At 40.0% G+C, this 25,848-nt stretch overlaps 1 protein-coding gene across 5 annotated transcripts in view; it reads right to left on the reverse strand.

The window, feature by feature from the left end:
- Positions 1–25,848, reverse strand: part of PACSIN2 (protein kinase C and casein kinase substrate in neurons 2) — an 87,170-nt gene that overhangs the window by 45,463 nt on the left and 15,859 nt on the right. For 4 of the 5 annotated variants that reach the window (XM_088141588.1, XM_088141583.1, XM_088141587.1 and 1 more), the window contains one exon: positions 1,234–1,345. In XM_088141588.1, the coding sequence (XP_087997714.1) occupies positions 1,234–1,293 (60 nt within the window). In that variant the 5' untranslated portion in view covers positions 1,294–1,345. Of the gene's footprint in view, positions 1–1,233; positions 1,346–1,690; positions 1,788–25,848 lie in introns of all 5 variants that reach the window. The other variant, XM_088141585.1, reaches the window with a different exon arrangement.

Genomic DNA, 25,848 nt, shown 5'->3' on the forward strand with positions numbered 1-25,848 from the left:
TGCCCTTCCCCCATTGTACCAATACCTGCTTAGGTGCCGCCACCATAGCTAATGGTTTGCATTTTCTCCACTGTCTCCCAACCTGGAACACACGTGTTCTGTGTCTTTGCCCAGACAAAACACTCATGTTTTGGTCCAAGCATGGGTGACCCAATATTGCTTGTTCCATTTGGGAAAGGTCTGTGCATAGAATGTTTTGCACATTTGTATCAAACTAGAAGTTCCCAAACAGGTCACTTTTCACTTTAAGAAATGTATTCTAGCCCTCAAATACTTTAGTTGGTTTCTTAGTAGCTTCTCCATCCAATATATAATTGATATGTGCAAACCTCACCATTCCAGGAACAGAACATACTAAAAAAACTCCAGAATACAGTATTTGCTTTCAGTTGGATAATTAACTTCTGAAAAACTGCTGGACTACCCAAGGAACAGGCAGACTGGTATGATTTGGAAGCAAAACAAAGTGTTCCAGCAGCATTTGAGGGAACTTCTCTTCCTGGTTATACCCAAGGTCCAGCAGAAGAGGTATGCTCCACGTCCTGCTGCTAAGGAGTTCCAACTGGGGGGACCCAGGAGACATGTAGCCCCACCCTCTGTAGCCCCACCCTCTGGAACATCATTCCTCGTAAGGTGAGGTTAGTCCCATCTCTGTTAGCCTCCCAGAAAGCCTTGAAAATGTGGTTCTTCCATCAACCCTGGGGATTCCATGGTGAGCCTGCAAAATGGTTGAATGAGGCTAAATGATGGTTGTCTTCCTGCTATCTTGGGGTTCTTTTATGTTTTTATTCCTTTGTTTTTTTAAATCTTTCTTGTTATTTATGTCTGATTTTTTTTACATTGTGATATGGTTTTAATTGTTATTTTGCTTGTAAGCTGCCCAGAGTTACCTTTTCTGAGATGGGTGGCTATATACATTTGCTAAATAATAATAATAATAATAATAATAATAATAATAATAATAATAATAATAATAATAATAATAGATTGATTTCCAGAACAGTAAGTTTTCTACATTCCTAAACATTCTATTTCAACTTCAAAGAAACAATAGCAGCAATTAATTTTCTAACACTTTTCTAATAATCCCCCCATCATGGAATTTGACTTATAATTACAGCTGTGATCATGTTTCAAGTTCGGAACACTCAAAACGTTTTGAGCTCAAAACATTTTATACAACCCACCAATCAACATTCTGCTTCAGACACATTTAAATAAAATTATAATTACCTCCCAAAAGCTACCACTAAAAACTTCAACGCCAACAGAATCCTCATAGGAGCCAGACATCTCAAGCCACCCAGTTGCAATCCAGTGTCTGTAAGTCCTGGTTCTTCAAATCCTGCAAATGGGGAAAAAAAATGGTTCAATAAGAAACAAATTTGCTCTTTTTTAAAAAAACAAGGTATTATTTGCTGTTTTTTTTATCCTGCCAAACATGGCCTTATGAAATTGTGGTGACAGCTAATATCAATAAAATATTAAAGGCAACTATACATTTTATGTTGAACAACATATGTCAAGGTCCTTAATAAGAACTTATTATAACAATGCCCAGGCTCTTGATGAGATTTTACAGTATAGCAGCTAAATTTGGCTGCTCAGAAAACTAGAAGTGGATTTTTCAGATAGGCGCCTTTGTTCTCTCTTTCTTAATGGCATCAGCTATGGCAAAGCCTGGACATACTGGCCATTTCCTGAATATTCTTCAGTGGACATTAACTGTGACACTCAGGCTCAAGAATCCATTCCAGCAGTTTCATTCTTCAATCCCTGGTGAGAGACTAAATGAAACAAGAATTACATCTCAGAAATTGCAGAAGAATCAGAGCTGCAATGTGTGCACGTTTCTTCCAATAATCAGACTACAGTACATAAAATTGCACCCTGAGACTTGCTGATACATACAAATATCTACTTAGCTTCCAAGTTACCATAAAGCTGACTAACCAGTTCAGAGCTTCAGGATAAAAAAGTTTATCTTGAAGTTAAATGAACAGTTTGAACACTTCCAATAGGAAGTCTTTTTTTGGCTATTAGTACTTATTTCTCCCTTGAAATACAGTTTTTGTTGATCAAATCTAAAAATCCAATAGCTAAGATCCATCAGGAATTTCTCACTCATTCTACCCACCATACTACTAATTCATGTCCAATACTGAGCACAGTCCTTTGTAATCTTGTTTTAGGCTATACAGTAGTCCTTATTTACATGGCTAAGATAACTGGGATTTACTTGGTCTTCAAGACTGTTGCATATTATCCTTTTCTAGTACTGTATTTCTTCTACATAGTACCTACTCTACATTTCTTTTCTCAAGCCACCTTGTTATTTCATTTGCCTCAAAAGATCGATTTGCCTTGTACACTATGACAGCCATGTCCCTCTTGAATCTGTCATGGAGCTGTCATGGAGGCTGTCAAAGGCAGCCCAAACACCAGAAAACACTTTGTTCTAGTGAGCTAGATAGAAATTAAGAACAGGGGAAAGAAAAGGAGGCTCCTGAGTTGGCAGAGATGGAGTCTTAAAAAAACAGGGGGGACCATGGGGAGAGGAAGAAGGAGAAACCTAATAGGAGAGGTGTACTGGCTGGCAAACCTAAGATGAATTTAGGCAGCACTAGGTGCTGAAAATCTGTAGTTTTAAAGATCAACAATGTTGCCTCCTGGGATGGAATGAATATTGGGGTTGTTGGTTTGAGAACAGCTTGGAAGACTCTTGGGGAAGAGCAGGGGAAAATCCAGAGAACTGTGCTGAAGAAAAGTGAGGCCAAGTGTGGGACATAATCTACCTGGTGCAGGGGGTTTTGGGGAGTCAGAAGACTGAGACAGGAGAGACTAAGTTCAACCTTCCAGAGAAGGAGCCATGGCTGGCCTGAAAGAAAAAAATACTAGCTAGTATCTTTAGCTCTTTTTCTTTATTCAGGTTAATAGTCAGTCTCTTCAGAAATAGAGCAGTGTACATACATGCAAAATCAATTTTTACACTGTATAATGTTCAGTAGAGGAAAAAGTTCCCTTTATGGTGCATTTTCAGTCTCAAGCTATGATTGAATTCCTTCCCCCTCATGTAGCAAAGGAGCTATCAAAATTGTTAAATACATTTTATTATACTGCCTGTTTTATGGTGGCCCATAGTCAGATTTGATAACCCCACATTTAAACAAATTTCCCAGACATTCTAATCAATTTCACTTACAACTTTTACTTTCAGACAGGCATCACTGTTACTCTAAATGCAGCTAAATTTTTATATACAGGTATTCCTCGACCTACAACCATTTGCTCAGCGACCATTAGAATTTATGACAGTGGTAAACAAATGGTGGTTATGACCAGTCCTCAGAGTTCCGGCTGTCCCAGCACCCTCATGGTCATGTGATTGTGATCTGGGTGCTTGGCAACTGGTTCACACTTACAGCCAATTGCAGTGCCCCATGATCACTGTTTGCAACCTTCCCTGCCAGCTTCCTCAGAAAGTCAATGGGGAAGCCGGCAGGGAAGGTCGCAAGTCACTCCCGCACCCACACAACCTCCCTCAGCCCCTCTGCATTCGCACTGTGCCAACCACTCATGCATCCTATTGCATCCTCCCCAACCAGCGCCATACCCCCGTACACCCTCCCAGACCCGCACACCTCGCACCCTCCCCAACCCATGTTGCACCTCTTCCACACCGTCACACCCTCCCTGACCTGCACTGCGCCCTTGCAGACCCCTGCGCACCCTCCCTGACCTGTACACCTCACACCCTCCCCAACCTGTGCCGCAACCCCATGCACCCTCCCCAACTCACAATCCCACGCACCCTCCCTGACTGGCACCATGCTCTCACACGCCCCCTCACTGAGCTGCACCCTAGAGCACCCTCCCTGACATGCACTACACCCTCACGCACCCCCTTCACAACCTGCGCCTCTTGTATACCCTTACGCACCCTCCCCAACCCACAATGCAACCCTGTGCACCCTCCCTGACCTGCGCCATACCCTTGCACACCTTCCATGACCTACGCCGCACTCCCCACATCCTCCCAACCCATGCCACACCCCCAACCTGCGCTGTACCCTTCACACCCTCCCTCACCTGCACCACAACTCTTGACCACACACCCTCTCTCTCCCCAACCGGCACTGCACCTCCCAATTGCCAACATATACACATACACACACACATTTCTTTCTACTGTAGAGTCTTCCCGTATGTGCAGAGTCCGCTTTTTATTGAATCAGCCGGATGTTGATCCATTGGTTTTATTATGTACTGGTCTTTGTACATAATAAATAAAGATTTCTTAATGCCTTCCCTACCAGTTATCAGGAGAAAAAAGCAGCAGAATGCCAGAGAGTCCACACAGTTCATCTAACTGTAAATTACCTTGCAAAGGAGGTAATTTAAAAAGTAGAAGTAAAAACCTATTTTGCTCTGTGCTATGTTAATAAAGACAGATAGTTTGGTGTAGTGGTTAAAGCATCAGGCTAGAAACAGAGAGAACGTGAGTTTTAGTTTTGCTTTAGGCATGAAGCCAGCTGAGTGACCTTGGGCCCATCACTCTCTCTCTGCCCTGGGAAGAAGGCAAGGGCAAACCACTTCTGAAACCTTGCCAAGAAAACTGCAGGGACTTGTCCAGGCACCCACCAGGAGTCAACACTGATTTGAAGGCACACACACACTCAAAAAGACCTAATAAAACAGGAAAAAATATATACTTGAAGAGTTTGCACTGAAATCCTAAGAACTCACAAAAAGTCTGTAGTCAAGTTAGTGTGTCAGCCTTCACATTACATGGTGTCAGCAGTGGAATTTGATTACAGAATGCTATTGTCCTGCTAGTTTCTAATGGAGTTTTTTTACCCCAGAGGAACAGGACAGACTCAAACCTGTGCTTACACAAGACAATTAGCCAAAGTACTTCAAGGATAGATATGACTTAGGCAAGGCCAAAAAAAATCTTTTAATGGTGGAGGGCAAGGAGTTTGCTTGGGGCTCTAAGGCTTAAGGTGCCACAGCAGATGTAGGAAATGGGCAGCTCCTAGCAGTGTTTCCTGGTGCTAAATCCAAGGTCAGTATAACCCTTTCGGCAGCAAGTAATGAAGCAGAGAAACTCTTAGGTGATCTACAGACTGCAAACCATTGCTCAACATGCTTAGGCTGCCACAAGGAACATAAACAGATCTAGGTCTTAAGACATCTGGGACAGATGGAACAGGTGTTTCTGTAACTGCTGCTTCTGTCTCTAGAAACAACCATAAATTGGATGAGAATTATGATATAGATTATTATTATTATACTGTGATGTTTGAAAAGTCTGTAAAAGACTGTAAATGGTCCAAAGAGGGCTGGGTTGCAAGACTTATTCCAGGCCTCACCAGTAAAATCCCTAGAGCAAGTTGTTGTTAGTTGCCATCAAGTCATACTGACTTCTAGTGACCCTGCAGATAGTTTTCCTGAACTGTGTTCACTCTTCAGTCAGGCAGCTAATAATTGCTAGAATGGCATCTATGCTGTTGCTATTATATCAATCGTTGCTGGCCTTCCTTTTATTGATTTCCTTTCAACCTTGCCAAGCACAATATCCACAATATCTTTCTCTAATGATCATTCTCTTCATATGATATGTCCAAAATAGGAAAGCCACAGTCTTGTTATTTGAGCTTCTAAGGAAAGTTTAGGTTTGATTTCTTCCTATATTGATTTGTTTATCAAGCTGTACATGATACCCAAAGTACCATACATTCAGCTAGCCTTGTAGAGGATTATGATAGTGAACTAAGCAATACTGCACCAATATGATGTAACCCCATATACATATTGGCAAAGGCTAACATGAGAGAGTTAGAGAACTATGGGCTAGTTTGCTGGACATGTCTTTAACCTGAGGCCAGAACTCAGAAGTAGCAAAAGTCCTTGCAACTGCACCAGATCCAGTTAGATTCTGAGTTCTTGAACAATTTCCTGATTTGAGATAGATGGCAGCAGAATTGGCTGAAGTTACTAGGCAGCCCAGAAAACTGAAGATAACTAAAATGGCATTTCTGAGTTTGGCAAACATCCTGGAGCTGTTTTTTTTTCTTCCTAGCGTTTTTCCTGCACATGCAGAGTCCGCTTTTTTCCAGATCCACCAAATGTTGATCCGTTGGTTGCAAGAGGAATTGACCAACTGGCTTGTCACTGTTGGATATTTGCAAGATCTACAGCTTTAATAGAATTAACTATAGAGTTAACAAGAGATTGCTTTTTGGCTGTGAATGTAATTGGATCAGGTGGCGAACTTTGTATATAAGAGAAGTATTCTTCTTACGTTTTTGCCTTTTCTGATTTTTCCTTTTAGGCTCACTGCTTAATTCCCTGCTGTCTTGGTATATTTGTATTATATTATTTATTTATTTGTTTGTTGTTACTTTTATGTATTGTTGAAGATATATTTTATGCCTAATTTTTCTCTTTTGTATATTTTGAAATAGATATAAAGGTTGATATTTATATTTCTTGTCTTCTCTTAATCTTATTACCCAACAGTCACCTGAGCCCAATGTCAGGGGCAGAGAGAGAGAAACTGGCCCAAAATCACCCAGCCAGCTTTCACGCCTAAGGTGGGACTAGAATTCACACTCTCCAATTCACACACTAGACCAAACCGGCTCTCTGTCCCAAAGCTGGGAGTGTAACTCCAAAAATGAAAGTCACATCTCAAAAGGCAAAACCTCATAACAAGGCAGACCCAGGGGCAAAATGGGGAAAAGCAAAGGAGAGTGAAAAGAAAGGAGGGGAAAAAAATGTCTGTTATAATTGTGGCAAAAGAAACATTGGGCTACTGACCTCACAAATGGACTGTTGCAATGTGATGTAGTAAGGGCTGTCCGAAGATTATGTGGAAACTACAGCTGTCTCAGTTTGCCTATGTATCACCACTGCTCCATGAGTTGCATGGGTTGCCAGCTGGTTTTCAGGTGCATTTCAAGGTGTCGGTTATCACTACAAAGCCCTTCATGACATGGGATCTGTTTATCTGGGGCAAATAAGATCAGGCAGAGTGGGTGTGTACCAGGTCCCCTTGATCAAGCAATGCCAACTATTGGGACCTAGGAATTGTGCTGTGTTGTGGTGTCTGCACTCTGGAACCCCCTCCCCCAAGAGATCCATACGGCTCCTACCTTAATGACACTCAAAAAGTTGCTGAAAACATGGCTATTCCCTCAGGCCTGGGGTATAGCTCCTCTAGGAATTTGTCCAATTAAGAATCCCTCTTTTTTTGGATGCACATGACCTTGTTCTCATTGTTTTATTGTTCTCATTGCTTTTAATATAGTAAGCCACCCAGAATCTTGTGAGGTTGAGTAGCCTCTAAACTGAATGAGTAAATAAATAAAGCCCGTCCCAAGAAGATGTTCAAGCCTTAGCTCAAACCTTAGCTCTCCAGCACAGTTCCCAGCAGAAAATGGGAATGGTACTCACAGAAGTCAATGGCCCTGAAGCAGAAGGTTCAAGCTTTAGGGCAGAAAATCACTGTTGCTATTGCAAAGAGGTTGCCATACGATGTAATTATTGGTATTCAGCTCCAAATATATGGGCAGTTGGTACGTCCTACACTACAACACCAGCAGAAAGAAAAGGTAGTCATGGTTTCTACTATGGCAGAAACCAAAAGTTATAAAAGCAGGAAAAAAGCAGAGCAGGGGTAAGGGAAGAAGGGAAGCATTTTCTGAAATCTTACCTTCCCATCTAGATTCATCAGTCTGGGAAAGCAGCCATGGGGAAAAAAATAGTTCAACAAACTGATGAGGCCAGCCTTTGTAGCAGAAATGAAAGATAGATATTCGACCCTTCCAAGAAAAAGGCCGTTCTTTAACAAACTATATAAGGATAGTGTGGGTAGAACATGCAATTTCTTGAAAAGGGGTTCCTACACAGAGTTAGAAAAAACTCCAGCTCTGGCGGGTGGGGGGAGTAGCATATTATGGATCTATATAATTTCAGAACAAATTTACTGAAACTTGCCCATTAAAACCACTTTTAAAGTCACAGGGAGCAAGAGACAAATTAGGCTGAAAGGTAGATTTTTTTGGTCAGGAATAACTAAATATTTGAACAGTCATTATCAATCCTGCCCAGAAAGTCAGTATGTGAAACCCAAAGCAAAACAGGAAAAGGCTCTGTGAGAAGGAAATCAAATTCTTCCCCCAGGTCAGCAGGAAATCAAAGCTTCCCATTTGTCTCACCCTGTCATTCAATATCTCAACAGCAATCAAGGTATAAGATTAAAATTTACAGTTAGAATGGGCTCACCTAAAAGGATTAAAATGTGGCAGGAAAAGTCAAGAGTCCTTCATCCCAGCCAAAAGATCTCCCTAAAATCAAATAACAAAAGACCTGGCAGGAAGAGCCAACATTCCTTGAAGCCTTAATTAAATGACAAAAGATCTCTTCCCTGGAAGAGACCTACATTTCAATTAGACAGTACTAGATAAGGAAATCAATAATGAAGCTCAAGCTCAGATACTTTGGTCACCTAATGGGAAGAGAGATCTCTTTGGAGAAGACCCTGATGCTGGGAAAGATTGAAGGCAAAAGGAGAAGAGGACGGCAGAGGATGAGATGGTTAGATAGCATCACTGAAGAAATGAGCATGAAACTGAGCAAACTCAGGGAGGCAGTGAAGGACAGGAAGGCCTGGCGCAATATGGTTCATGGGGTCACGAAGAGTCAGACACGACTTAACGACTAAGCAACAACAAGATAAGGAAAACACAGGATGCCTCAGCTCAGTAGGGTGCCTGACCCCAGAATGCTGCCTTCTAGAGATCCAGCCAATTATGCTTTCACCTGAGCACTCTCTCTTGAAACCTGGCTAACTACACTTTCTAAGAATTCCTGGAGGGCAGGCATTCTTTCACACCTTTCAAAGTACAATAGCACAATCTACGTAAAGAACTCCTGGCGAAATCCTGAGTGCCACCCTGACAGCTGATCATTCTGTGTATTAGGTTCTGGGAAATACTGTCTTATCTCTCCTTCAAGTAACTACCTGTGTATTTTATTCCCCGAGCAAAGACGAACTTCTTAAGGTTTATTTCTAACAGCTCCTATGGAAATAATTTCTTTGGACCCTGTTCTATTTTTCAGAATAGCCATGGACCTAACTGCTCTCTTGCCAAAATTTGTTAAAAGGAACCAGTTTAACTTGGTGATCTGTAGTGATGGAACGAGATACCCTTGTGCATATTAATTACAAAGTCATTGCAAATGAAATACTGAAGCTGTTCAGTAGGATAGGTACACCCAATGAGATTCTAACAGATCAGGGCCCAATTTTTTACTCTGCATTGCTGAAGCACTTGGATGTGGTGAAGGAAAGCTGGACCAGGGAAGTTGCAGATCCAGAGAATTTAACTGACTACTTTGAGAAGGAAATCAAACTCTTCCTCCATGAAAGCAGGAAGCCAAACCTTCTCACTTGTCTCACCCTGCCATTTAATCTTTCCACAGCAATCAAGGTAAAATTTACAATTAGCTCACCCAAAAGTTTAAAATGTGGCAGGAACAGTCAAGATTCCTTGAACCTAGGTGAAAAGTTCTCCCTAATCAAATAACAAAAGATCTGGCAGGAAGAGCTAGCATTCTGTGAACTTAACCAAAACCTTAATCAAATAACAAAAGATCTCTTGCCGGAAGAGATCTGTACACCAATCAGATGGTGCCAGACAGGCAAATACCTCAGTTCAACACCAATCAGGCAGTGCTAGACAGGCAAACACAGGATGCTTGATTAGAGGAAACCTGCTTAGTGGGGTGCCTGACCTCAGAGCGCCCCCTCTTGGAACTCTGGCTAATTATACTTTCTAAGAACTTTTCAAGGGTGGACTCAAAGGCAAGATTTTCCTATATAATGGGCTCTTTGGGAATTTTTGCTTGTGGCCACCTCTAAGACCCAATTCTGTGTGCTGTGCTCTCAGAAATAAACTTTTACCTCTGTTTCAAGCAACTGCCTATGCATTTTATTCCAGGCTTGAAATGAACTTGGTTAAGATTTTCTTCCAACACTACTTTTTCATGCCAAGGAAAAATTTGCAAAATCACAAGTCACATACAGTAGTACAAGAGAAGCTGAAGTTGATTCAAGACAAATGAAAGCACTGCTATGATATTAAGGCCAAGAAGAAATCCCTGCAAGTATTTTAGCAGATTTTCAGTACATTATTTAAGCAAGCTGGAAGTGGCAAAGAAAAAAATGGAAAATTGCAAACAAAATGGTTGAAAACACAAAGAAGTTGAAGAATCCAAAAGATTCTTTTTGAGAGTTTTAATCCAATATCTACTTAAACATATCTTAAATTTGTACAACTCATTTAAAGCTTTTTGATGTACATTATGCTAAAAACACTTTTCAAACAGAGAAGTCAAAGCATTTCTATTAATAAACTACTTTCTCATGGACTAAGATTAAATTAATGCTAAAACCTGTTCAAAGTACCAATGCTATGCAGTGACAGACTAAAAATAAGCATATTTCAGGAAATATTATGAAGTCATGGCAACAGCTATTCCAGAAGAATCTCTGCTTGTATAAAGCAGATTTTTAAAAAGCAGATACTGAAACATCAACATTAAACTAGTAATGAGTCATTTCAGTTTCTTCAAACATGGTGATTGATCAAAAGAAAAAAAAAACTTTTAACCACAATATAATTTCAGGATTTCACTTCATGTTTTTCCACAGCAAAATATATTATTCCAGTGTTTTTATCAATTTACTACAGTAGAGAAATTAACTTGGCTAGAGTTTCATCTTATCATTCTACACCCTTTTTTAACTGCATCGTACATCTAAATGAAGTTTATAGAAGAGCTATATAACACATGAAATAAAGCTGCTAAATCCCCTACTCTTGAACTGGTATTTTTAATTTTTTACATACACACAAACATGCACACACACAGATGTGCTTCTAATTTAAGAAAACAGGCCTTGCTCTCTTTAAGTTTCATCCCAAATCTTGAAGCTCTACGAGATGAATAACTGCCGAGTTCACAAATGAAGAAATTCATAGCTCCCCTGAATTCAGGGGAAAGGATGAGTAAACAAAGAAGACTGAAAATCAGATGAGAAGTTACCAAAGGAGCATCATGAATACCATGTCCCTGAGGGAGGGAGGGAGGGAGGGGGAGATAAAAAGGAGAGAGTTAAGACAAGTTAGGAATGTGTAAGTTAACCATTTATCAAGTTCTGTTAAAAAACAAGAAGAATGAAAATTATGCGTAGAAAGTAAATGGCCTGAACCAGAAGAAGCTTGCAATTCCAGCCTTGAAATATTTTTGAGTCATTCTTCCTGAATGGCAATCTCACTACTTGAACTAGAACCTTATCAAGTCTATCAGCCTCCAGAAAACTTTAATCTCAAGTTCTGACTGTGATAAGCAGGTATCAGAAGAGTGTAATATTTTGCATGGAAGTTCAAAAATTCATTAGTGATAGAACCCAGAAATGAGTTCAATATCACAATCCTTGAATGAATTGCATTCTGAACTAACCATTCCTACACCATAACTTTGAAGAAAAAAAGGCCAATATATCCCTAAATATATATGAAGAGTAAGTCAGCTTTCATTCAATTACTCACTCAAGATCCCAAGAATTTAGCTATAATCACGATAAAGTCCCAAGAAACTGTCAGCATCTTAGACCAAGCTAAATCCAAACACGAGAGGGAATTCCTGGAAGCTTGGTATTCAGACAAGCCATCCATCCACAGGCACATAAACAACATTTACAAACCATTCAAAAGAGACAATAAAAGGGAAACAAAAAGACCAGAGTACTTCCTCACCAGCAATCAATACCCAGATAAGCAGAGATTAACACCAGGATTAACACCAGACAAGCAATCAAGCAGTAAACAACAGCCTAATCAAGGTACCAGGGAAAAAACAACCCCCCACCAACACTGACTATTGTATATGAACAGAAAGCAAACCCCACTCCCTTCTAGCACTGAAGATGATACCTAGCCAGGTAACAAAACGTCTGCAAGAAAATAACCAACCAAGAAAACCCCAAGGACTCCAAAGTCCCAGGTTTCAAAACCTAAGTAAAGCAACCCAGCAGCCTCCTTTGTAAGTGTTCTCATATATAGATATAATACATAATGATTTATGTCCAGTATAACTACTATATTCATCTAATTCTGAATACAAGCAGTCCCCAGTTTAAGAACGAGTTCCATTCTCAAGGTCTGTCTTTAAGTCAAATTTATATGTAAGCTGGAACAGTATTATTGTATAATTCTGTACAAGTAATATTTAACTTGAATCATGGTGTATTTAACTTGAATTTTGCTACAATAGGCTCCGTGCTTAATTATGGATCATCCTTAAACTGGGTGTTCTTAACCCAGGGATTACCTGATTCAGATCTGCTTTGAATTGTAACTTTTCAAGAGTAACACCCCCCCCCCCCCCACACAGCAAATTTTCACACTGTAAAACTTTCTTGAAGGGAAGCTTTAAAACATCAGTATTTATTGAAAGAGGAGTAAAATATGTCACTGGTCACATCTAAAGTAATTCTTACCTAACCAATTCTGAGGCTTGTTGTACAAGTCAGAATTTTAATATTAATATATAAATAATTTTAATATATAGAGGCCTTGGTCCAGTAGGGATTTACATGCCAAGCATACTAACTCCACAAAACTTTAGATTGACTTTCAGTCTATTTCTTATTCAATGCAAAAATTCCATTTTCTTTATAAGCTTATTGCTACACCATGAGGTAGAATATGAAAGCTTAGTAATGAGATATGGTTCATTTAAGGAAACCTATGGATGTTCCATTAAAATCAGACAACTGGACTGTTGTTCTTTAAAAGTACTGAAAACATTTTTGGTGAAATTAACTGCAGTTTTATAAATGGCTTAGAGATTTTTACCCAGATCACTAATATATCACAGTGAATGCCATCAAAGGTGGCCAATCCATAAGACAGCAATATATAAAGATGCCTTTATTTTTAAAAAATCATATATATAAACATATACAAATAAAATAAATATAAAAAACTTACTAGTATATTGTTAAATATACATTTCAATTCACAAAGAATTTCTAAAAATAAAGTGTGTAAATGTTCTTTACAGTCCACTAGAATCAACAGACTTTGATGATCAGCAATGTATATATATCTAATCATGAATAAATAATGTGTTTATCTGAATAACTTATTTTTAAATTAAATACTTCTAAGCCATCTTTAAAAGCAAAACCCTTCCTAATGTAGTTTACAAGATGCAAATAATTTCTAAGTATTGAAATATTCTTGCATTTGAGTGTTAGAATGGCAGCAGAGGGACACACATTGAAGTCTACCTTCAGCCACAGAAGCTTACTGAATGGCTCAGGACTTGATTTCTGGCGAGGCTAGAGAACTGACATCCCGAACTCTGCAAGAGACATTGCTGCCAAAAGGCAGCTGGATGTGGATCCAGATTGCCAGTAATTCACCCTGGATAAAAGACAGATCTTGAGATTATGCTCATGCATTCCGGACAGCTGGTTGTTTTTTTTTTTGGTGAGATTAGCTGGGATTTGCGGGTTTCACCAAGCTCTGAGCCATTAATGTAGCCTTTTGAGAACTCAAAGTTTGTCTAAATCTCCTCTTTTTAATCACCTTGGAGTTTGATTTTTTTTCTCTCTTACTTACTTAGCTATATCAGTTAATCAACCTTTTGTTGATTAATAAGATGAGGATTTAGAGATGGGTCTATAGAAAATGGGATGAAGTATGGATGAAGATGTATTTGGTAGTATTTTAAGAGGCAGTGATAAGTTGTTAATGTTGTATATACCTGCTGGGGATGAAGGGGGAAGTTTCTTTTTATTTTTATTCTGGGGGGATTTTTCTTTTCTCTGTGCTTCCTTATATTATTTTTGTAAACATAATTTTGTATTGGGTTTTTGTATCAGTTTTATTTGTTGTATATAATCTTTAATAAAATTATTGGAAAAAAAGCTCAGTGGCTCTGAGCTCAACTTACCTCAGAGGATTGCTGCAGTGGAGAGAAGAAGAAGGGAGCATGGGAGCATTATGTATGCCCTTTTGAGCTCTTAGACAAAAGGCAGGATATAAGTCTAACAAATAAACAAATTTTGGAATAGGCACTGCAAAAACCATGCAACATGTGTGAGAATTTTAAAAATGAATTGTTCACGGGCTCATTCTACATCAGACTCTTTAAAATGTCTGCAAATGATCTATGCTTGAAATGTAAAATCCTTCCTCTCCTCTCTCAAGCTCCCTATGTTTAGAGAGGAGAACTGAAGAGGAATTTAACTCTTGAATTTCCATTTGTTTGCATACAAATCTAACATGTCAAATAATGGTGGCATCTGCTTTATCAGAGTCCATGATTACGCATAGCATTGCAAATGTTGGAGTGAACATTATATGCACTTCCTTTAACAAACATGAGAGCTGGTGAATAAAGGAGAAGGTTGAACAAAGAGTAAGGAGGAGGAGGAGGCCATGCCAATCTGGATTGTCCTGTTCAGTTTAGGCCTCACAGGTGCATTACAAGGTGTGAAAAGTATTTGTGAGAGAATAAAAAAGGTAATATTAAAGAGCACAAACAATGCCAAGATTTTAAAAGTATCACTCCTACAAAATATGATGGACAAGACCGAGATTCAGTTTTTAGTTAAACTACTAGACAATCCGTGACCTGTTGGGTTAATGTTTCAGAGATACTTCCTTACTTAAACAGAGAAACAGAATGACCAAGAGCAAAAAAGCAGTGGGAGTGGGAGCGACTTCTGACCTCCGGCTGGCTTCCCCCTTGACTTTCCTTATGAGAAGCTGGCAGGGAGCATCAGAAATCTTCCTTCATCCTTCCCTCCCTCCTTCCCTTTCCACATATAATATAGGCTTGCGCTGTTTGCCCTCCCCTCATGACCCTCAGGAGAGCACCGGTGAAGCCTCTTCCTCCTTGGCTGACCCACAGAGCTGCCTACCACTTTGCTGGGAAGAGGTAGAATAAAGGGAGCCGCAGACCACGAGGAAAACTGCATCCGCGTTCCCCATTCTGTGTCCCCAAAGGGCCCCTCCCTTGAGGGACGAAGAGGACTCACCTGCTGATAACTGGTGCCCCCCAGCCAGCCCTATATCACCAGCAGGCATTCGAGTCACTCCCTTGTTCTTTCCTCAACACCCACCACTGTTAAGAGATTTAAAATGTCAGGTTTGGTTCCAAAGCAGCCAATCGCCACTCGCCTGTTGGCCCTTGCTGCCAGCTGTTTGGATGCAGGGGCCACAGGGAGGCGGGAAAGAGGTTGGGGCATGACGATCATGTGACCTGGGCTGACCACGGTGGTGCGGCAGCACAGCAGTGCTGAAGCGGGCACAAATTCCCCAAATTTCAATCCCACAGGAGTCGTGGGTCCCGGATTTTGGACACATTCTGTTTCCATCTGAGGAACTTTGGTTCAAAAATTGCTACCCTGTGACACACCATTTCACCCAGTTGAATGTTACAGACACGAGAGTTTTAGTAGTATATAGATTTAGTTTATTTAGTTTAAAAAAATTGTGCATCGTTACAAATACAAATCAGATTACTTTTGGGAATTACACATTTAGTGACTGCTCTGTATACTAAACAATAATTTTGAAGAAATGTAATCAAGTAAAAAATAGAATAGATGGGCCAGTCCATGTTGTTTTAGTAACTATACAAAAGTGGTTTGCTACAGTTTCTGGAATGTTTTGCAACTTCACAATTTATCCTACAGAGCTGGATAATGATCTACCACTGAAGTAGAAGCCAAGTATGATCCTGCTTAATTCTTCAAGATCAGTTAAGGATCAGCTAGGCTCTGTCACCAAGCTGGTCTTCCAAGAAACTAGAACTCCAACAGTCCCCATAATCCATTAGTCTAATCAACTTTAGCTATTTGCCACTGTGTTACTTTTTTATTTCTGGAGAGTCTGAAACATAGCTGAATATTAAAAAATATAATTCAAATACAATCTGTTCTATTATCTCATTCTGCCATACTTCCTGGCAGATGGGGTAAGTATTAGTAAGTACTCCTTGTTCATCCAGATCAGGTGAAGCAAAATCTGGGAAAAGTAGCTCTTTGATACTTTGGCTCTGAGCCATTTATAGCTTTAAAGATAGTGACCAACAGCTTGAACTGCACTCAGAAACACCATGGTAGCCAGTTCAACTCCCCCAGTAGCAACTTAATATGGAAGTACAGGTAGTCTCTGGGTTAAGAATGCCTGGTTTACCAATGACCCATAGTTAAGAATGGAGCCTATTGTAGCAAAATTTGAGTTAAATATACAATGGTTCGAGTTAATTACACAATACTACTTATACAGTATTACACAATAGTATTGCTCTGGCTTACATACAAATTCGACTTAAGGTTAGACCTTAGGAACAGAACTTGCTCTTAAACTGGGGACTACCTGTATTGCAACTGGCCAGGAAGCATAGAGGACAGGGCATTTTGGGCTAGCTGAAATGTCTGACCGATCTTCAAGGAAAGCCTCATGTAGAGCAAATTATAGTAATGTAACTAAGAGATGTTCTCCTCCCCAAATGTAGGCATCTTTTTAAGTCTTCAGTCCTACTGTAACGATGACAGGTGTCTTGGCTGAAAAGTCGTATAGATTTTGAGTGAGCATCCTCAGTGCGTCCTGTTCCAGATAAGGCTGCAACTGGCGCACCAGCTGAAGCTGGGCAACAGACCTCCTAGCTCCTCTTTGAATAGGAACCATTTATCCAAGAGGACCTACACATTGCTAACCTGCTGTTTCTGTGGGAGCAGTACCCCATCAACAACTGAAGGTACAGCCCTGGAATTAGTAGGCTTCTGAATTATCAGTTACTCCATCTTCTTTGGGTGAAGTCCAACCTCATCCGTCTTTATGCAGACCATGACAGCCTCTAGTCAATGAGTACAAACTTCTCCTGTAGCTTCCACTGCATCCAGGGTAGAGATGTACAGCTGAGTATCATCACGAAGATACCTCACCTTGAACTGATATTGAAGATTAACATCTATAAGAAAGTGCTGGGTGAGGTAAACGGTAAGGAACAGAGGAAAAAAAAAAACTCAGAAGGGTACAGTGGTCAACAGTACTGAAAGCCACCATGGGATCTAGGAGGACAAGGATGGGTGCTCTCCCTCCATAGATCATCTGTAAGAATCACCTATGTGATTTCCATCTGATGCCCATATTTGAAAGCAGACTTTTCAGAGCCTTCTGTAGCTGCAGTTCCATTTCAGCAAACTTCCCAAGAAGGGGAGATTAGATATGAGATGACAGCTACTCATTTCTGTTGGATCCAGTACCTGTTTCATGGCTCTTGGAAAACCCTATCCCTCAAAGACATGTTGACCCTTGCCTGGACCCAATTCCCATTCCTCTCCCTGGACACTTTAACTAGGCAGGTAGGGCAAGGGGCTATCCACAAGTGGCAAAGCTAAGGTCACAGAGAATTCTATCTACTTCTTTGAGATCCATAGTCTCAAAAGCCTCCCAGGGTTAATGTCTGCCATGAGACATCAGCCCTGTTATTTCAAAAAATGTCATCCATCTGTCTTCTAATTTGGAGCACATACAAGCAGAGTTATCTATCAAATGCTCACTCAGGTGATCACACTTGCATTAATTGATTCTTTCAGCCTATCTTCCCTAATAAAATCTGGGACCCTCTGAATAAATAATGCAGCAAGCTCACTTTCCAGAGAAATAACAACAGCGGAGAAGTAGTTATGCTTTGCTGCCCCAATTGCCACAGAATAGTTCTGAATCTGAGTCACGCTTAGGTCTTATTTTGTGCTAGCACTGCTCCAGGCATCTCATGTGCTTCAAAAACCCAGAGCTACTTCAAAACCCAAGGAATCGCCTGGGATCGGCAGGTGAGGAGAGGCTGCTCAGGGGCAATCTTTTCTAGTCCCTGGTTGTTTTTGCATTCCAAAGACTAACAAAGTGCCCAGCAGAGATGTCATCCAGGTTGCTAGCAAAATCCCACATTGCTGCCTGGAAACTCTCTTGATCCATAAAGCATATGGAATAGACCACCTTAATCAATCCTCCCCCTTCTAGAGGTAGGTGGTTCACCTCATCATCACAAGGAAATGATTTGTCCATGACATTTCACCATGACTGATAAAATGTTTTCCAGATCCAGATCATGTCTAATGCAACCCTTAGACTGTTGCAAAGAGAAAAAATAAGGGAATTACTAGTCTGAGATCTTTTATTAGCATGTTGTAAATCTTCCACCAGTAACCAAGATAGAGCTGAGAGCTTGTAATTTAGACTTGAAGAGTTCAAAAAGAGGTTGCTTATCTCATAAGTTATGTCTGTGCCACAAGCTGCTATCTGGAAGAATTTGAAAGCAGGAATGCCAATGAGTCCAAGATAGTGTATAGGTCAAACAATGGAACCACAGAAGCTAGTTGAAAAGCCAAGCTGAAGAACTAACCATACAGCAAAATGCAGGAGGAACTTGAGTAGGATTTCACAGAAACACAGATTGAAATCAAAGCCAGACTAAAGGTTGTACTGTAGAGCAAAATGCAGGAGGACCTTGAAGTAAGATTTCACAGGACAAAGGTTGGAATCAGAGTTGTTTTCAGCAAGGGGAGGGGGGTTAGAGCACACTCTGCCCTCTCCTTCAAGATCTGATGATGTATGAGGTTAATTACAGAAAGACCTGGTGTTCAAAGCATCACCATGAGCCTAAGATGTCTGGCTGGTCAATTGAAACTGGGGATCTGAATTAGGAATTGGCAATGTTTCCAACCTCTTCTCCTCTGAAATGACTTGCCTTATCCTATCATATGTCACCCTGCTCATCACTACTGCTATTCTCTTCTCAATCTGATTTCCTCAGCTACTCCTCCCCACATCTACCAAGGCCAGATACAACTCAGTGATGATTCTAATGAATCTTATCCATTCTCCACCATTCCAACAGTGGAGCAGCCAACTCACTTCCCCTCCCCTCACCACAATCCACATCCTCCCCCAGCTCTCATCCAATGGGGCCAGAGGAAACCAGCCCAATTCCCCCACTACATAGATGCATGAAAAGAGGAGCTTTTAAAATAACTGCAACTATTTTGGTTGCTTGAATAATCAAAAGTATTTTAAGCTGATATTGGCCAAGCAAGGCTCAGGTAACCGTCTGCTGACTCCTATGGCTAGCAACTTATTTTATTTGATTTGTATCCTGCATTTAATTTGTACAATGCAAGGCCTCCTGTTTTCCCCACAACTCTGTAAGGTGGGTTGGCTAAGAGAGAGTGACTAGCCCAAAGTTACTAAGCTGGCTTTCATACCTAAGGAGGACTAGAACTCAAGAATATTCTGGTTTCTAGTCCAGCACCTTAACCACTAGGTCAAACTGGGTCTCAAACTTGATGGATTAGCCTGCCTTCCTCTTCAAACAAACAAAAAATGTAGAACCTTCCTAATTCATTGTCTCAAACATTATTCTACAATTCAAAAAGGCCCATTGCTTGCTTGCTATAGTACATTCATTTCAGCACACCGAAAATGAATATTCCAGAAATGAAAAAAAAAATGCTGATCTTGTTCTATAAATGTAAATAAAAAGTATGCAAATTTAACTGGAGACTTCATAAAGAAACCATTTTTTAAAATGTATAGCAGATAATTAACACTCCTACTGAAAACCTAGCATCCACATCTTGGAAAATAGAAATTCTCTTAACTGAAGGCAAAATTTCACTTATGCAAATTATGCAAAATAGTATTCTCTTGGCACATTTGGTAATTTATTGTTGGATGCTTAAAATCCCTGTGGCTCAAGATAAAGTCGTTCTTTCTGCAGCACTCAAAAGTTTTTTCCACTTAACTTTTCTAATGCTTATGTACTGTACTATGTACCTCAACCTGCCTTTTCTAAGCATTCTTAGTGAAATATTTCTAAAAATAGTATTCTTAGGATTTGAGCCAAGATTATTGTGTTTGCTTGTTTCCTCTTTCTCCAAAAAATAAAATAAAATAAAATCAGTCCTATCCAATGCTTAAGATGTACTTCATATTCTTCATTTTTTAATCTATTAATGGCACAGATCCACTTCAGAAAGATGGCTTGGATCCCTAACCACTATTTTTCATTGTGACTAGATTTTTTAATGAATATAAAAACATCATTCATCTGGCCTACAGTTAAAAGTCTATTGAGGACTCAAAGAAATTAGAGCAAATTGCTCCCACTGACTAACAATTGCTAAGATTTAAAAGTTATAGTAGATGAGATGTGAGCAACAAGAGTGTAAGTAATTAGTTAATTAAAAAAAGTATTTCACTAAAACAAATATCCCACAGCATTGCCTTAAGAAAACAAAGCAAGCACTAACTCAAGGTTATGCAAACATTACAAAGATAATTTTGCAGCTCCAAAGGCTCTAATCCATCAGAATTAAGAGAAATGACTTACTGATCAAATATATCTTAAATCTGCCAAGGACATTTCCTCTCCTCAGGTATGAAAAATCCATGGTTTTGCACCTAGGGTATTTAATTCAGCTAAGTGTAGAACATGGATAAAAATACAGACAGTGGTACAGGTAGTCCTCACTTAGCAACCACAATTGGGACCGGCAACTCAGACGCTAAGCAAAATATCACATGACCATGACAGACTTACGATGTCACTTCACATTCAGCCATTAAGTGAGTTACCGCCGGTCGTTAATTTATAAAACTGGGAGAATGAAAACGTTTTCATTTTGTTCATTTTTTTAAAACTAAAATTGTCATATTCATTTAAAACAACATCCAATTAATAATGTTCCCTGCTAGATGTTTCATGTATGCTTATAGGTTTTCCATCCTCGCATATCTGAGCTACTTAACTTGTTCTCTCTAATCTTGTCTCCTACCTTGAACAGCCACACTTCTGTTATATGTAGATGGACAGGGTCCTTAATATGTTGTATACACACATCCTAAACCTCTTACACTTGCATCCAGTCTCCCCCCAACCTTCACAATCAAGGGGGGGGGGAGATGATGATATTCAACAGACTGACCCAATTAAGTATTTATATACAACTTTATTCAAATATAAAAGATATTTTAAGATATATACGCTACTAACTTTTCTTATGTCTTATGAGTATTTCAGAAAACCAAAAACTGCATACACTAAGATCATGTCTAAATCAACATAACTGAATTTGTGATGTCAGAGAATTTGTGTTGCTCCAGGTTGGCATGTGATATTGTTGGAGTCCTAACAGTACTCCCAATACTACTCTACAGTTCACCCAATTTATGAATCCACAAAAACTGAAGCACCCTAACTTAAAAAATTCATTGACTTACTCTTCACCACATAATTTCAGTTTGACAGCCAGACCTACAAACAGATTGAAGGGACTCTAACCGGATCCCCCATCTCAGAACTCACTGCAGAAGCTGTAAACAGAAGCAGTAAAGAAAAGACTAGAAAATATAATCCTTCCACTAATACTACCCAAAATACAGATATCCTATTTAGGTGATTTATTTATGTATTTATTTGGGGTGCCTTCCTGCAATTGCATACATGTATCCCGCACCCTCTTTCCATGGCCTCCCTGCGATTGCACACACCCTACACCTTCTTTCCTGGGCCTTTCTGAGTTCGCGCTGCACTGAGCAATCCCTCCCCAACTCACACACAGCCTGCGCTGGGCCTCCCAGAGCCTCCCCCACCCTCTGGGGCACCCCCATGCTGGGACTCCCTCTGCTTCCCACTTAACGACCTACATGTCTTGGGGTACGATGACAACCAGGACTGCCTGGATTGCTGTTGCTAAGCGATGCGGTCATGTAACATTGTGCTTCACAACCGCATCGCTTAGCATCCCGGTCTCAATCGCAGTCATAACTCTAGGACTACCTATACACAAAATAAAAATGCAAAGACTGTGAATACCACTCCACAGGACAGACAGAAGACTAGCAGAATCAAGCATCAACTAGCAATCAAAAGAAACAATGCTACATTATTATTCTTCCTCCACAACTTAGGACATACTACAACTGAAAAACAGTAGAAGTTTTAAAACAACTCAGACTAAAATACTGTATGCAGAATTCTTAGAAGCACGACATGCTGTCAGCCATGACCGATAGACAGATTTAAATCCTATCTCTGGACCTATTAAACCTCATTAACAGCCTACCATGGAACTTCCCCATCTAAGCACATGCATAAATGACCCAACAGAAATATATATACTGTACAACCCTTGTCAACTAATGAACCTCACTTTCTCATATTCATACTGACCTAGTACGGTAACCAAATATTTGCAATTCAGAAGCCTAGCTCAGAGATCTTTATCTACACAACACAATTACTATATTTCCTGCTCTAATCAAATACTTAAATCTAAAAGCATTTCAGATATTTAATAATAGACTTTTAAATCAAATTCTGTGGCACACACAAGTTTCAATAAAGTACAACACCTAGTGGTATTTACAATATAAAAAAATCAAATACTACTGCTTATTAGAAAAAGCCATCACCTTCTCCATGAAGCCTATGTTATAAATGTGTTTTGGCAATTTTAAGATATTTAGGTTTTCCCTTTGCCTTAAAAAACTGCCAAAGCAGATGCCTAAGCAGTGACATGGAGACTAACGATGCCTTCCTGCAGTTTTTATAAAGAAAATTCAGACTACTAATAACAGTAGGCACTTTAAGAAGAATCTGAAGAGATCTGAAGAGTCAGTAAGAAATGTAATATTGCAGTTATTTGTATCTCATTTCATCTACGACAGGAACTTTGTTTAGGAGGATAGTCTGAAGAAGTAAGGCAAATAAAGTACTGGAGATGAAATCATGGATCTTACTAACAAATTAAAAATAAAAAAAGTTCAGAGAAAATTTGAGACCATCAAGAACACAGGCAATATCTAATGGCTATTACACTTAATAACTTAGAGATTCTACAGTTGCCTTATCCAAAACAGCTGTGTAGCTCAGAACTTGTGTATCAAAGCCACTACTACAATGGCCCATTTATCAAGAAATACAGCCAAAACAATAGACTGCCTTCCTAATATGCTCTAATTTAATCTGTATCGCATTTCAGCTCACTGAATTATGAGTGTTAGCCAGTTTTCTATATTCTGCCTAGGAAACTATCTCCTGTAGATAGTCTTGTTCATGAAAGAAATAAACAGAAGTAACATTTAGTGATTTATGTCTCCCAAATTTGAGCACTTAAAAATCAGCAGTTTGTACTAGCCCAAACATCCCATAAACATCCCATAAACATCCCATAAACTAGCCCAAACATCCCATAAAGTCAGCAAGCACTATATGTCAATGGTTATATCCCTCAGTGTGGACATGCAAATATCAAAGTACACTGGCACTAGATTTGGAAACCACAGCATGATTAGCACCCCAGAGTTGCTAAACTCAAGTGATGCTTAGAAAAAAATTACTGAAATCAAAAGGGGTTTAGTCAAAACTAACCTAAAAAACTAACCCTTCATGGATCACTGCCTTGTAGTGGCGAAGGGGCTTGCGTAACTCAGTGAAGCCATGAGCTATACCATGCAGGGCCACCCAAGACGGACAGGTCATGACAGAGAGTTCTGACAAAATGTGGTCCACTGGAGAAGGAAATGGCAACCCACTCCAGTATCCTTGCCAAGAAAACCCCATGGACAATGTTAAAAGGCTAAAAGATATGACGCCGGAAGATGAGCCCCTCAGGTCGGAAGGTGTCCAATATGCTACTGGGGAAGAGCAGAGGGAAATTCCAAGTAGCTCCAGAAAGAGTGAAGCGGCTGGGCCAAAGCCGAAAGGACGTTCAGCTGTGGATGTATCTGGAAGCGAAAAGAAGGTCCGATGCTGTAAAGAACAATATTGTATAGGTACCTGGAATGTAAGATCTATGAACCAAGGCAAGCTGGATGTGGTCAAACATGAGATGACAAGATTGAACGTCGACTTCTTGGGAATCAGCGAATTGAAATGGACGGGAATGGGTGAATTTAATTCAGGTGACCACTATATCTACTACTGTGGCCAAGAAACCCTTAGAAGAAATGGAGTTGCACTCATAGTCAATAAGAGAGTGGGAAAGGCAGTAATGGGGTACAACCTCAAAAACGACAGAATGATCTCAGTGCGTATCCAAGGCAAACCATTCAACATCACAGTAATCCAAGTCTATGCCGCAACCACTGATGCCGAAGAAGCTGAAGTTGACCGGTTCTATGAAGACCTACAACACCTTCTAGAACTAGCACCAAAAAAAGATGTCCTTTTCATCATAGGGGATTGGAATGCTAAAGTAGGAAGTCAAGGAGTAATCGGAATAACAGGCAAGTTTGGCCTTGGAGTACAAAATGAAGCAGGGCAAAGGCTAATAGAGTTCTGTCAAGAGAACAAGCTAGTCATAGCAAACACTCTTTTCCAACAACACAAGAGACAACTCTACACATGGACATCACCAGATGGTCAATACTGAAACCAGATTGATTACATACTTTGCAGCCAAAGATGGAGAAGCTCTATACAGACAGCAAAAACAAGACCAGGAGCCGACTGTGGCTCAGATCATGAGCTTCTTACTGCAAAATTTAGGCTTAAATTGAAGAATGTAGGGAAAACCACTAGACCACTCAGGTATGACTTAGATCATATTCCTTGTGAGTACACAGTGAAGGCGATGAATACATTTAGAGGATTAGATTTGGTAGACAGAGTGCCTGAAGAACTATGGACGGAGGTCTGTAACATTGTACAGGAGGCAGCAACGAAAACCATCCCAAGGAAAAAGAAATGCAAGAAAGCAAAATGGCTATCTGATGAGGCTTTACAAATAGCTGTGGAAAGAAGGAATGTGAAAAGCAAGGGTGAAAGGGAAAGATATAAGCAACTGAATGCAGATTTCCAGAGAATAGCAAGGAGAGATAAGAAGGCCTTCTTAAATGAACAATGCAAAGAAATCGAGGAAAACAATAGAATGGGGAAGACTAGAGATCTCTTCAAGAAAATTGGAGATATCAAAGGAACGCAAAGATGGGCATGATAAAGGACAAAAAAGGCAGGGACCTAACAGAAGCAGAAGAGATTAAGAAGAGGTGGCAAGAATACACAGAACTATACAAGAAAAATCTTAATGTCCCTGATGTCCATGCTGGTGTGGTCACTGACCTTGAGCCAGACATCCTAGAGAGTGAAGTCAAGTGGGCCTTAGGAAGCATTGCTAACAACAAAGCTAGTGGAGATGACAGTATTCCAGCTGAGTTATTTAAAATACTAAAAGACGATGCTGTTAAAGTGCTGCACTCAATATGCCAGCAAGTTTGGAAAACGCAACAGTGGCCACGGGATTGGAAAAGGTCAGTTTACGTTCCAATTCCAAAGAAGGGCAATGCCAAAGAATGCTCAAACTATCGCACAATTGCACTCATTTCACATGCTAGCAAGGTTATGCTCAAAATCCTACAAGCTAGGCTTCAGCAGTATGTGGACCGAAAACTACCGGATGTACAAGCTGGGTTTCGAAGAGGCAGAGGAACTAGAGATCAAATTGTCAACATTCACTGGATCATGGAGAAAGCATGAGAGTTCCAGAAAAACATCTACTTCTGCTTCATTGACTATGCAAAAGCCTTTGATTGTGTAGATCACAACAAACTGTGGCAAATTCTTAAAGAGATGGGGGTACCAGACCATCTTACCTGTCTCCTGAGAAATCTGTATGCGGGCCAAGAAACAACAGTTAGAACCGGTCACGGAACAACCGATTGGTTCAAAATAGGGAAAGGAGTACGACAAGGC

This window comes from Python bivittatus, unplaced genomic scaffold (assembly GCF_059951505.1).
Source record: "Python bivittatus isolate LINGU-HERP-01145 unplaced genomic scaffold, Pbiv_v1 ctg000330_np1212, whole genome shotgun sequence".
Lineage (NCBI taxonomy): Eukaryota > Metazoa > Chordata > Lepidosauria > Squamata > Pythonidae > Python > Python bivittatus.